At 39.6% G+C, this 15,608-nt stretch overlaps 1 protein-coding gene across 1 annotated transcript in view; it reads right to left on the bottom strand.

Annotated features, from left to right (window-relative positions):
* ANOS1 (anosmin 1) overlaps positions 1 to 15,608 on the bottom strand; it is a 196,353-nt gene that overhangs the window by 76,173 nt on the left and 104,572 nt on the right. Inside the window, exon 3 of the mRNA XM_036839203.1 lies at positions 1,815 to 1,877. Within this exon, the coding sequence (XP_036695098.1) occupies positions 1,815 to 1,877 (63 nt within the window). The remainder of the gene's footprint in view (positions 1 to 1,814; positions 1,878 to 15,608) is intronic.

Genomic DNA, 15,608 nt, shown 5'->3' on the forward strand with positions numbered 1-15,608 from the left:
ACAGATGTCATTATGTAAGAGTTTGCAAATCACCCATATTCCAGCCAGTCACAAAATGCTGAGTAGAAACTTCTGGAGCAAAATAAAACTGAGATTAGGAAGATCACGTATTGATCACGTTAGCAGTTGAGAAACACTTCCATTCTAGTTTTCCAAAACAACAGTAAACACTTTTCTAAAATAACCCTATAACACAGTGAGGCCCTGTAACTGTCCAAGGGGAACCAGCCACAGCAGCACATGGACATGGGGAGAGGGGTCAGAGATGGACTTGGGAACCAGTCTTGCCACCTGCAGTGGGTGAGCCCTATGACTTGATAATTTCCAGCTTCCCAGGCCTCCACGCTTCCACACACAGCTCTGTGGACTTACAGTGTGCCCTGCCTATCTCCATGCTTATCGTGAAGGTCAGACGGTATCGGGACTGAGGATGTATTTCACGCACCTTAAAACTGATGGAGCTCGGGCTTCCTTGGTGGCTCAGTGGTTAAGAATCCGCCTGCCAATGCAGGGGACACGGGTTCGAGCCCTGGTCCGGGAGGATCCCACATGCTGCGGAGTAACTAAGCCCGTGTGCCACAACTACTGAGCCCACGAGCCACAACTACTGAAGCCCACAAGCCACAACTACTGAAGCCCACGTGCCTAGAGCTCGTGCTCTGCAACAAGAGAAGCCACTGCAATGAGAAGCCCGCGCACCGCAACGAAGAGTATCCCCCACTCGCTGCAACTAGAGAAAGCCCTCGCGCAGCAGTGAAGACCCAATGCGGCCAAAAATAAATAAATTAATTAAAAACAAACAAACAAACAAAAAACTGATGGAGCTGTTATGACCCCAGGTCCACAGGCATGTTTGCAGAACGGAATCTGTGTGCCCTCCAAGGTGAAACGCAGGCAACAGGACCACCTTGGCAGCTCCCGCACGGGGGAAGGGCCAGACCACCGTGTCTGTTTGGAGAAGCTCGGAAGTGCCCTATCGGCCCCCAGTTCCACTCAAAGAAGCCCTGCGGCGCCGTTTCCCTCTGATGCCGCACGGGCATGTCTTCCGGCGTCCCCTCGCCACCACCCTGCACGGTGTTTCTTTGGTTCCCACAGTGGACTTTTCCAACTCTTGTGCTCACGGCCCCTGTGGGCTTTCCGCCTGCTCTTCCTCTGAGCGGCCCCTGTGCCGTCAGCCGTCAACCTTCACAGCAGGTCCCTGGGTCCCTGGTTTGCCCTGGAAGAGACCGGGCAGCAAAGCAGCCCTCCCCCGCTTCAGCACAGCTGATGACTCTAGACCGTGGTTGTCTGGGACAGCAACGCCCTATCATCTACCTGAGAGCGCGGGGAAAGTAAGGTGCCCTCCATACGGGAAAACGTGGGCAAGCCTCAGCCCAGAGTATGGGCAGCCCAGAGGGTGAAGAGTCAGGTGAAAATCTCGGAGAAACCCCACCACTAATAAAATGGTGGCTTCCTCCAAAAGGCATGAGAATCAGCATGCCGAGAATCACCCACAGGAGAGCCATAATGTGAGGTGGGAGGATGGCAACAGCTTGTACCTTTCTTCAATGGTGATAAAAAAAACCTTTACTGTCTGATTAACGAATAACGGAAGCAGTGGGTGGCTAGGTTTTAAGAAGTCTCGAGAATTTTTTTAATGTGAATTTACACACGCATGCACACACACACACACACACACACACACACACCTGAAGGAGAGTGAACTTCCCCAGCCACAGAAGAACATGATGCCCTCCCATGCCAAGGACCCACTGGCACGTGGTCAGCCTGCAACTGTGTCCCGAGTGTCCCTGGCTGTGTACGGGGCCTCTTACCTCACAGAAGCTCTGGCACTGCTGCTTCCGCAGGTCCCAGGACACCTTGCAGGGCTCCAGGCACTGGGAGAGATGAACAGTGAAAACCAATCAGTAAACACGGGAAAGAAACAAAGCCCAAAAGGAAAGAGCCCACCTGTGTGCACCCCTGGCTTTTCAGGGCCTACTTTCCCTAGTGACTTTGTGAAATCCAGTGAATCAGCAGCTCATCTGAACTGTGTGTATCACAGGAATCTGAGGAAGAGCGTCACGACCGAGCAGGGACAGAAAGACATACGTTTCCACACAATCGAGAAAGGAGAGCCGCACGGTCTGGAGGCGACATGGAGGAGAAGCAGTTATATCCCTGTCAGGCACAGCAGTGTGGATATTTACTTTTATTCAGTAAAAAATATTTTCTAAAGGTTGTGGTTACAGATGGATTCTTTTCTCATCAGCTTTAACAATAACTTGCTTTTAAATGGACAACATAGGGCCATTTTTTGAATATTCTTCTGCAAGTGACTGAAGTATTGCATTAAATATATGTATATGTGTGTATATATATATATATGTTTATATATATCACACCCATTACTGTTAACTTATGTGTTTATCTCAGTGAATCCAGCAGCATTCACATTTGTCCAGTTTAATTACTCTATTAAAATGGATTGAATAAACCTGAATATGAGACTCTGCCATAAGAGCTTCAGAATAAAGTTTGAATACATATATATAATTTACACATATGATTTAATAAATCAAAGGTAAGAGCCAGGATCCACTGTTCAGTAACAATTGTAATAAACAATATATTATTGAATGAACAAAGTATATATACATGTAAATGTAGGTTTTATATACATACTACTATATATAATGTATAATTACAACACTTGAACTATGGTACTATATATACTATCTATATAATATATTGTAATAAATAAGAGATAACAGCCAGACCTCGTGATTGAAATTAAAATCTTACATTCATATGAATGGATATTTGATTCTCAAAATTATATTTTAATGCAAATTTTAATTAGTACAAATTAATCATCTCATATAGTTAAATGACAGTTTCCTAAATATTGGCATACCCTGGCTCCCATAAGCTCATGATTATTCTATCTATTTGACTTTCATTATTGATAAATTTTCCAGTTGATATCAAAATTCTCAGTTAAATTTCAGACATATATAATGTAGAATTCAGAACATACACCTGTACTATATTTTCACTTTACTCTCTAGTAACCTCCCTGTTTTAAAATACAATTTAAAGATGAACTGGAAGACTATGTGAAATTTACTTTGCAAAAATCCATTGCTATTTTTTTCAATCAAAAATGCGTATATGAAAACAAACTACTGACTGTATCAACTGTCAGTCTGTCACAGCACTGCTCTCAAAGTGTGATAAAGGACCAATAATATGAGCATCACCTTGGAGTTCATGGGAAATGCACTAGATGTACAGAGTCAGATCTCTGGGATTGGGAGCCAAGAATCTCTTTTAGCAAGTTCCCCTGAAAATCTTGGTGCTTACACTAAACTTTAAAAAGAACTGCCTTATTGTGGTAAACATTTCCCAATATATATGTGTATCAAATCATCACACTGTACACTTTAAACTTACACAATGTTATATACGTCACTTATATCTCAATAAAGCTGGGGGAAAAAAAGAACTGCTGTAGAATTTGATGAAAACAGAGTCTGTAATGGCTCTTTCTTGGTTCATGTAAGTATCATTTAAGAATCAGTCTACTTCTTGTGATAATATTCTAGATTTCATATCCTTTAATGTTGCATATGAACAATTCATTTTTAGTTATTTTAATTAAAAAAACTTGAGCTTGTCAATGATGCTTTTCCAAGACCTATATAAGCGTGTCCCAAGTCTATTAGTGTTCACCTCTTCCAAGCATGTTCTAAAACAAATGTACAATTTTTCACCAATATAACAATTCTAAAAGAATACCATTTTTCTAATAGCAATGAAATAGTTTAAAACTTGTCTACCTTACATATTTCATGAGCTCCCTAAAGAGTGAGTTTTGTTTCCTAAAGGTACATCCAATGCCTTACCCACAGAACTATCCTAATTTGTTGCAAGACATTGGATCTTAGCCAAAAAACTTTACTGGTCATTTAATAAATATGCTTAGACCTAACTCCTTCTCAAGACTACTTGAAATGAATAACTGGCACTCTTTCAAATACCTTGCAATTTTTTTCATTTGAAGAAGTGGCCTACAACGGAGCAGGACCGCACCACAAGACCTGGGGATTTTTCACGGACAGAGGCTCAGCTACTGACAAGTTAAGTCTCTGTCATTTCACTCGGGAAACATCCAACAAGCATTTATTCCATATAAAAAGTGTTCAGTGCAATGTGGCTAAAAATGTCTCAGAATAATTATGTAATTCTTGCTTTCTGTCATTGCTGAAAATGTGAATTATGAAAACAAGATATTACATGTGTACAGTTGCATTTTCACAACTAGGGACATGCATGAGTGCATTAAAAAAGTCAGTCCTTTGTGATGTCCATGATTCCAAATAACCATATTCCTGACAACTTGTGGAATAAATGCCTTATAAAAACTAGATATCATTTACAAAAGTGGGCATATTTCTGAAATGCTAACAACAGCAATATATAATGCACTTGTCTTCTTGTTAACCCAGAATCTCCATCTGTCAAGTCTAGCATTGGTATATGCAATTCATTTAAAGTTCTATTTTAATTGCATGCTTGCCTCATTTCCAGTCACCACTAATCAGTAGCACCTAAAGATACATCTCAAAATGCTACTAATGACAGCCAACATTTTCTTTTAGTAATCCTCTGTGAAAACTACCTGACAAGAACAGCCTAGATGTAAACATTTGTGTAAATCTTTGCAGGATAAATTTTCCAAAGCTCTACTTATTTATGGTGCTACTGGCCAGGTAAAATGATTTCAACAAAAGCTGAAAAGGAAAAAAATGACAGCCTTTTCTCTCACACTTTGAACAAGAAGAAAACACTTTCTATTTCTCCAAGTAATAATAATAAAAAAGTACTGCCAAAAAAAGGTAGTCGCAAAACTCTCTTCCCTGTGTGAAGGGAGTAGAAGAGAAATAATACTACAAGCAAACAACTGCAACTCTAAGGGCCATGATCACATACTGCGTCAAACTACAAAAACAAACAAACAAACAAACAAAAACAGTACTCAAAGTAAGTATTTTAGCAAGTGGTTTAGACTTTCAAGTTTTAGGCTGATCAACTGTTTGAAATCATTTCCTCCTAGGCTACTGCTTCAAGCCCAATGAAGAGAAACTTCACATTTCAGAGAAACTTAAAAAAAAAAAAAAAGGTTGAGCAAGCTAATCACATTGATCATCATTTGGAATGTAGCTATCAATTTTTTTATTACTTAATCTAGAAAGATACATTCACAATATCACTTGCTCAGATGATAATTGTATATTAAATTTATATTTTTTAAATGTACAGTAATAGAGATTGGTTCAAGATGGTGGAGTAAAAGGACGAGTGCTCCCTCCCTCTTGTGAGAGCAACAGAATCACAACTAACTGCTGAATAATCATCGACAGGAAGACACTGGAACTCACCAAAAAAGATACCCCACATCCAAAGACAAAGGAGAAGCTGCAGTGAAACAGTAGGAGGGGCGCAATCACAATAAAATCCAATCCCGTAACCGCTGGGTGGGTGACCCCCAAAATGGAGAATAATTATACCACAGAAGTCCACCACCGGAGTGAAGTTCTAAGCTACATGTCAGGCTTCCCAACCTGGGGGTCAGGAAATGGGAGGAGGAATTCCCAGAGAATCAGACTTTGAAGGCTACTGGGATTTGATTGCAGGACTTCGAAAGGTCTGGGGGAAACAAAGACACTCTTGGAGGGCACACACCAAGTAGTGTGCACATCGGGACCCAGGGGAAAGAGCAGTGACCCCATAGGAGACTGAACCAGACCTACCTGCTAGTGTTGGAGGGTCTGCTGCAGAGGCGGGGGGGCGGCTGTGTCTCACCGTGAGGACAAGGACACTGGCAGCAGAAGTTCAGGGAAGTACTCCTTGGCATGAGCCCTCCCAGAGTCCTCCATTAGCCCCACCAAAGAGCCCAGGTAGGCTCCAGTGTTGGGTTGCCTCAGGCCAAATAACCAACAGGGAGGGAACCCAGCCCCACCCATCAGCAGACAAGCGGATTAAAGTTTTACTGAGCTCTGCCCACCAGAGCAACAGCCAGCTCTACCCACCACCAGTCCCTCCCATCAGGAAACTTGCACAAGCCTCTTAGATAGCCTCATCCAACAGAGGGCAGACAGCAGAAGCAAGAAGAACTACAATCCTGCAGGCTGTGGAACAAAAACTACGTTCACAGAAAGATAGACAAGATGAAAAGGCAGAGGGCTATGTACCAGATGAAGGAACAAGATAAAACCCCAGAAAAGCAACTAAATGAAGTGGACATAGGCAACCTTCCAGAAAAAAAATTCAGAATAATGATAGTGAAGATGATCCAGGACCTCGGAAAAAGAATGGATGCAAAGATTGAGAAGATGCAAGAAATGTTTCACAAAGACCTAGAAGAATTAAAGAACAAACAAACAGAGATGAACAATACAATAACTGAAATGAAAAACACACTAGAAGGAAAGAATAGCAGAATAACTGAGGCAGAAGAACGGATAAGTGACCTGGAAGACAGAATGGTGGAATTCACTGCCACAGAACAGAATAAAGAAAAAAGAATGGAAGGAAATGAAGAGAGCCTAAGAGACCTTTGGGACAACATTAACATTGTAGAGGTCCCAGAAGGAGAAGAGAGAGAGAAAGGACCCGAGGAAATATGTGAAGAGATTATAGTCAAAAACTTCCCTAACATGGGAAAGGAAATAGCCACCCAAGTCCAGGAAGTGCAGAGAGTCCCAGGCAGGATAAACACAAGGAGAAACACGCCGAGACACATAGTAATCAAACTGGCAAAAATTAAAGACAAAGAAATATGATTAAAAGCAACAAGGGAAAAACAACAAATAACATACAAGGGAACTCCCATAAGGTTAACAGCTGATTTCTCAGCAGAAACTCTACAAGCCAGAAGAGAGTGACACGATATATTTAAAGTGATGAAAGGGAAGAACCTACAACCAAGATTACTCTACCTGGCAAGGATCTCATTCAGATTCCAAGGAGAAATCAAGAACTCTACAGAAAAGCAAAAGCTAAGAGAATTCAGCACAACCAAACAAGCTCTACAACAAATGCTAAAGAAACTCCTCTAAGTAGGAAAAACAACAGAAGAAAGGGACCTACAAAAACAAACCCAAAACAATTAACAAAATGGTAATAGGAAGATACACATTGATAATTACCTTAAATGTGAATGGTTTAAATGCTCCAACCAAAAGACACAGGATCACTGAATGGATACAAAAACAAGACCTATATATACGCTGTCTACAAGAGACCCACTTCAGACCTAGGGACACATACAGACTGAAAGTGAGGGGACGGAAAAAGCTATTCCATGCAAATGGAAATCAAAAGAAACCTGGAGTAGCAATACTCATATCAGATAAAATAGACTTTAAAATAAAGAATGTCACAAGAGACAAGGAAGGAGACTACATAATGATCAAGGGATCAATCGAAGAAGAAGATATAACAATTATAAATATATATGCACCCAACACAGCAGCACCTCAATACATAAGGCAAATACTAACAGCTATAAAAGAGGAAACTGACAGTAACACAATAATAGTGGGGGACTTTAACACCTCACTTGTTAAATGGACAGATCATCCAGACAGAAAACTAATAAGGAAACACAAGCTCTAAATGACACAATAGACAAGATAGATTTAATTGATATTTATAGGACATTCCATCCAAAAACAGCAGATTACACTTTCTTGTCAAGTGAACACGGAACACTCTCCAGGATAGATCACATCTTGAGTCATGAATCAAGCCTTGGTAAATTTAAGAAAACTGAAATTGTATCAAGCATCTTTTCCGACCACAATGCTGTGAGATTAGAAATAAATTACATGGGAAAAAATGTAAAAAACACAAACACATGGAGGCTAAACAATACATTACTAAATAACCAAGAGATCAATGCAGAAATCAAGGAGGAAATCAAAAAATACCTAGATACAAATGACAATGAAAACACAATGATCCAAAACCTATGGGATGCAGCAAAAGCAATTCTAAGAGGGAAGTTTATAGCAATACAATCCTAACTCAAGAAACAACAGAAATCTCAAATAAAGATTCTAACTTTACCCCTAAGGGAACTAGAGGAAGAAGAACAAACAAAACCCAGAGTTAATAGAAGGAAAGGAATCATAAAGATCAGAGCAGAAGTAAATGAAATAGAAACAAAGAAAACAACAGCAAAGATCAATAAAACTAAAAGCTGGTTCTTTGAGAAGATAAACAAAATTGATAAACCTTTAGCCAGACTCATCAAAAAAAGAGGGAGAGGACTCAAATAAAATTAGAAATGAAAAAGGAGAAGTTACAACGGACACTGCAGAAATACAAAGCATCACAAGAGACTAACAAAAGCAACTCTGCCAATAAAATGGACAACCTGGAAGAAATGGACAAATTCTTAGAAAGGTATAAACTTCCAAGACTGTACCAGGAAGAAATAGAAAACATGAACAGACAAATCACAAGTATTGAAATTGAAACTGTGCTTAAAAATCTTCCAACAAACAAAAGTCCAGGACCAGATGGTTTCACAGGTGAATTCTATCAAACTTTTAGAGAAGAGCTAACACCTATCCTTCTCAAACTCTTCCAAAAATTTGCAGAGGAAGGAACACTCCCAAACTCATTCTATCAGGCCACCATCACCCTGATACCAAAACCAGACAAAGACACTACAAAAAAAGAAAATTACAGACCAATATCACTGATGAATATAGATGCAAAAATCCTCAACAAAATACTAGCAAACAGAATCCAACAACACATTAAGAGGATCATACACCATGATCAAGTGGGATTTATCCCAGGGATGCAAGGATTCTTCAATATATGCAAATCAACCAATGTGATACAGCATATTAACAAATTGAAGAATAAAAACCATATGATAATCTCAATAGATGCAGAAAAAGCTTTTGACAAAATTCAACACCCATTTATGATAAAACCTCTCCAGAAAGTGGGCATAGAGGGAACCTACCTCAACATAATAAAGGCCATATATGACAAACCCACAGCAAACATCATTCTCAATGGTGAAAAACTGAAAGCATTTCCTCTAAGATCAAGAACAAGACAAGGATGTCCACTCTCACCACTCTTATTCAACATAGTTTTGGAAGGCTTAGTCACGGCAATCAGAGAAGAAAAAGAAATAAAAGGAATACAAATTAGAAAATAAGAAGTAAAACTGCCACTGTTTGCAGATGACATGATACTATACATAGAGAATCCTAAAATTGCCACCAGAAAACTACTAGAGCTAATCAATGAATTTGGTAAAGTTGCAGGATAGAAAATTAATGCACAGTAATCTCTTGCATTCCTGTACACTAACAACAGAAGATCAGAAAGAGAAATTAAGGAAACAATCCCATTCACCATTGCAACAAAAAGAATAAAATACCTAGGAATAAACCTACCTAAGGAGGTAAAAGACCTGTACTCAGAAAACTTTAAGACACTGATGAAAGAAATCAAAGATGACACAAACAGATGGGGAGATATACCATGTTTTTGGATTGGAAGAATCAATACTGTGAAAATGACTATACTACCCAAAGCAATCTAGAGATTCAGGTCAATCCCTATAAAATTACCAATGGCATTTTTTACAGAACTAGAACAAAAAATCTTAAAATTTGTATGGAGACCTAAAAGACCCTGAATAGCCAAAACAATCTTGAGGGAAAATAATGGAGCTGGAGGAATCAGACTCCCTGACTTCAGAATATACTACAAAGCTACAGTAATCAAGACAGTATGGTACTGGCACAAAAACAGAAATATAGATCAATGGAACAAGATAGAAAGCCCAGAGATAAACCCATGCACCTATGGTCAACTAATCTATGATAAAGGAGGCAAGGATATGCAATGGAGAAAAGACAGCCTCTTCAATAAGAAGTGCTGGGAAAACTGGACAGCTACATGTAAAAGAATGAAATTAGAACACTTCCTAACACCATACACAAAAATAAACTCACAATGGATTAAAGACCTAAATGTAAGACCAGACACTATAAAACTCTTAGAGGAAAACATAGAAAGAACACTCTTTGACATAAATCACAGCAAGATCTTTTTTGACCCACCCCCTAAAGTAATGGAAATAAAAACAAAATAAGCAGTGGGACCTAATGAAACTTCAAAGCTTTTGCATAGCAAAGGAAACTATAAACAAGACGAAAAGACAACCCTCAGGATGGGAGAAAATATTTGCAAACAAATCAATGGAAAAAGGATTAATCTCCAAAATATACATAAACAGCTCATGCAGCTCAATATTAAAAAAACTAACAACCCAATCAAAAAATGGGCAGAAGACCTAAATAGACATTTCTTCAAAGAAGACATACAGATGGCCAAGAGGCACATGAAAAGCTGCTCAACATCACTAATTCTTAGAGAAATGCAAATAAAAACTACAATGAGGTATCACCTCACACCGGTTAGAATGGGCATCATCAGAAAATCTACAAACAACAAATGCTGGAGGGGGTGTGGAGAAAAGGGAACCCTCTTGCACTGTTCGTGGGAATCTAAATTGATACAGCCACTATGGAGAACAGTATGGAGGTTCCTTAAAAAACTAAAAATAGAATTACCATATGATCCAGCAATCCCACTACTGGGCATATACCCAGAGAAAACCATAATTCAAAAAGACACATGCGCCCCAATGTTCATTGCAGCACTATTTACAATAGCCAGGTCATGGAAGCAACCTAAATGCCCATCGACAGACGAATGGATAAAGAAGATATGGTACATATACACAATGGAATATTACTCAGCCATAAAAAGCAACGAAATTGGGTCATTTGTAGAGACATGGATGGACCTAGAGACTGTCATACAGAGTGAAGTAAGTCAGAAAGAGAAAAACAAATATCATATATTAATGTATATATGTGGAATCTAGAAAAATGGTACAGATGAACTGGTTTGCAAGGCAGAAATAGAGACACAGATGTAGAGAACAAATATATGGACACCAAGTGGGGAAAGCGGCAGGGGGTGTGGGTGGTGGTGGTGGGATTAATTGGGAGATTGGGATTGACATGTATACACTAATACATATAAAATAGATAACTAATAAGAACCTGCTGTATACAAAAAATAAATAAAATAAATTCAAAAACAATAATTAGGGATAAATCTGATTTTAAAATGTCAAGACCTATATGCTGAAAACCCAGACTACTTCTAAGTGAACTTAAAAAAGAAATAAATAAAGTGAGAGATATGTTGTGTTTAAAATAAATAAATAAAAAATAAAATGTACCGTAATATAAAACATGTTCATACAATATTCCACTCATGGAATAGTGAGCAATGAGACTTTGTGACATTTACTACATTTACTACAATACTCTTTATCATTTAGCTGCAGCTCAATAAACACCTGCTGAATAAATTTATTGATAAATTGAAATGTTTTTATAACCAGTACTTAGGACTGGGATACCCAAGTACTTCCAGAGACCAAGCAAATAATGAGGAAGAGTGAAGGGGGTAAATTCTGGATAACTGGGGTGACAGAAAGAATGGTAAACTGGAGAGGTCAGCCAGTATCCAGGAAACAACTGCTCTTTACTGCCTTCTGGTTGTTTTCCAGAATTGCCTGACACTCAAACTTTACAGAGAAGCCAATGATGCAGAATTTATCTAAATCCTTCCAACTTTTAAATATATTGTACAACACTGTACAGGTCTGTTTTATTGTAATTAATTTATATCATAATATACTAGAGGGAATCCCCTGGTGGTCCAGTGGTTAGGACTCCATGCCTCCACTGCAGGGAGCCCAGGCTTGATCCTGTAAGCCGCGTGGCGTGGCTAAAAAAAAAAGATAGTAGGTAAATTTTTTAAATTGCTCTAAGTAAGCGGTTCTGAAATGGGAGTGATTTTGTATTCCCAGGGGACATTTGGCAATGTCTGGAATCATTTTGTTATGATTAAGGGGAGAGGTACTGGCTTCTTGGGGGTGACGCTAGGGATGCTGCTTAAACATCCTCCAGGGCCCAGATAGCACTCACATGATAAAAAATTACCTGACTCCAGATGTTAACCATGCCAAGGTTGAGAATTTTTGAACAACATGCAAAGGAACCACGGTAACAGAGCTGGTCCTGAGAAACAACTTCGCCAGGATGGAGGAGTAAATGCTACTCAGGACCATGACCTGCAATCATGGAACAATTCTATACATTTTGGCCACATTCATCCTTCTAAAACACGGTTTTGAAGATGTGAGGTCACTGATACAATTAGTCAATCATTATCGAATTTAACCTAAAGTACGTGGTTTTACATTCAAAACATCTGGTCAACCAGCAAATCCTGTCCAACCAACTCCTTCAACCTCCTATGAATTGCTTCCAGTGAAGCTGGTTGCTTTTCTGTTCCCCCCAAACAAGATCCTTTCTAATTCCACTCTGTTATGATATGTCTTCCTTACAGACAAGCTATTCTGTCCTTCTCCACTCAGATCAGTAGCTGCTTCAAACCATCTATTTTTGGCCATTGCTATCCACACAGCACACACTGATTTGCCCTCTCTGCAACCATGTAGCATTTAGAGTTCCCCCCAAGAATTCTCACATTTTTGACTGATTTGTGGAGCCTATGACTTGTATTAAAGTTACACTACCTCCAGATCCTCCTGAGGAGGGAATATGTCTGCAAACCCTTTTATAATCCCTCACAAGGCATATGGGACTGAACATGCAAACAAGAGAACAGATTATAAAAAACAAGCCATGTGCACCATGGAATGGAAAGCCTTGGTTTGAGCCCTAACTTGGCCATGTGTCTAATCTACAACTGAGAAAATCACATTAACTATTTAGCCTCAGCTTGATAATTCAAATATGAGAACACAATCATCCATGTTAACTTGTTAAACTATTACCGAATGTGAGAGAATCTTTACAGATTTATGGAGCACGTTTAAAATGATTTGTTCAGTGGAGCCTCTTAACAACAAAACTACGGAAGTGTGTAAAATTAGGTACTATTATTCTCACATTTTAGAGAGAGGAAACTGCAGTTTAGAGAGGTTGAGGAAACAAAGCAAGTGACTGTGGGTGAGGCTATGGGAACTGGAATTTGGAGCCACGCTTTGGCACACTCCAAGGAATGTTATTTCCATTATAAAGCACTGCCCCATTTACGCCACATGCTACAAGAGCTTAAAGAGATGAGATATGTGACAGGGATTTGGAAACTGAAGAGCAGTCTGCAAATCTATGAGATTACTAAATTATTATGATCCCAAGGAGGATTCAGCTCCAGAATGCCCTAGGTGCTACAAATTCCAAGGTATTTATGTATACCACAGACAAAGAGATCCCACTCTTCTGAGCCAAAGTACTGACAAAGAGGAAAATTATTGATATTGCTTTGGTGAACTACCATCTGGACAGTTTAGCACAAAGTTCCATACCTTATATTTAACCCAAAACTTTCACGCAAAAGTACAGAAAAGGAAATTATATTACCTAAATGGCAATCACAAAAAATTCTGAGGCAAAAAAGTTTCCTATAAAATTCGAATTTTCACACATGCCCAATCCTCAAGGAAACAGAACCCATAATTACATTATGCTAAATAGACAGAACCCACGTTAAAACAAAGCAGCCAGCATTCCATACTTTTCAACCTGTTCACATTAACTTCTGCTAAATCAATGAATGTGGATTCATATTTCCTATGTGCTAAGTGGTCATCGACTCACCAAAGTGGGGGAAATCTGGCCAAAATTTGTTCCACCCTGAGGTAGTCTATCATCTCCATGGGAGAAAAGCATGCAAATAAATCAGTCTACAGCAACAAAGTATACAATAAGTGATAGAAGAATAAAGTCCCATAAGAAACCAAAGTGGTATGTTGTTCCGTATGGGATAATTGGAGAGGATTTCACAGAACTGAGGGCTCATGAATTACCTTAGAAGGATGAGGAGGACCTGATCAATTGTAAATAGATCTGGGGCCTGGACAATGTCGTAAATATGTGGAGTGTGAGAGCTAAAAAAGAAGATGCAATAAAACACAAGGCTACGAAGATGGCCCTTGGAATTCAATGAGAGCCACTGACAGTCTTAGAAAGGAGTTGCTTGCCCCTATCTGTGCTTAAAATGACTTGAGTGTTAGAATAGGAGATGGATTACGGAGGCAAAATATGCAGGAAATGAAACCAGAGCAAAAGGTTTTACAATTTCTTCCAAATCTTCTCTCCAGCACTTCTAGTGCCAATACGCCATTTGGATGGAAGAGGACATTGGGTGAAAGGAAAAGAAAAAATCAACCTATGAAAGGCAATGTGGGAGAAGTGAGAACGGGAAAGGCACCCAACTTTCTAACCTCAATCGGAGGAGCTGACTGTGTCAATATGACGGAGGGTGCAGGCGAAACAAACATGGGGCAAGAGGTGGAATTAAGCGTTTAACGTGATGAGTTTGAGCTGTCAAGTGGATATACAGGGAAGGATGTCCACCAAGCTACTGGAATTATGGATACACCGTTCTGGAGAAAGGGTAAAGCTAATGATGAGCATTTACAGGTTTCTTTTCTCTTTCTTTCTATATCATGCATTCATTTCTTTCATAAACATGTGCTGAATTCCATCACCACGGCGTCATGCTAAGTGACGGGTCTGTTAAATTTATGAATTACACACACACACACCTGTCTTCAAGTTCTTCACAGTCTAGAAAGGTAAACAAGGCATGTTCACTTTTAAGCAAAAGTCCAAGATACATGTCAAAAGGAAGTAGAGAAAATATGAAGTTGGCATGTCAAGAATTTGGGGAGCTGAGATATATGAGAGCTAGAATGGCAACACTGAGGCGACCTCACAGTTCAGCAAAATGTTTTTGTGTGATCTATCTTGCCCCCTCTTCTGCATTTGTGCCCGGGGAGACTGAAAAAGAAGGGACTGGAACATATGGGTAGGCAGAAAAAAAGGATCAGGTGGAGGGGGTCTGACTGAAGATGTAGGAGAAATGGGAAATAATCAACAGATCCAGGTCCCAGAGAATGTTGCAGGGGTTACAACATGGAAACACAGAATTTTAGAAAGGCAAGCATCTTTGATGGCATCTAACCCAACCCTACATCTTCCAGATTTGGGAACTAAAACATCTTTACAGGGACAATGGCTGGGTAGCAGGATTCAGGTCCAGGGCTCCATTTGTGATTGGACACAGACCCATCAATTCACTGTTGAGCTTAGAGGATGTAAGAATCTGTAGGCAGAGACACACAACAATGGTCATGAGAAGCACATTCTGTCCATAGTTTTCCAGTGTGGTGAGAAAGTGCTGATGATGAGATGTGTGTGCCCTTCTAGGGGCAATTCTGGTGACTGAGCTTGCGAGGTCCTGAGCTGATAGACAACACAGGTGAGGGACACAGAAACTGACGATTCCAGCCAGGTCTGAGGTTTCTGATACATGAAAGAGTAACATTTGCCCAAGAGGATTCTTTCAGAATAAAAACTTTAATGACCACATTTTTAAATGCCCGTATGTAGTAGGTACTCAGTGAATGAGAT

Source organism: Balaenoptera musculus, chromosome X, assembly GCF_009873245.2.
Source record: "Balaenoptera musculus isolate JJ_BM4_2016_0621 chromosome X, mBalMus1.pri.v3, whole genome shotgun sequence".
Taxonomy (NCBI): Eukaryota; Metazoa; Chordata; class Mammalia; order Artiodactyla; family Balaenopteridae; genus Balaenoptera; species Balaenoptera musculus.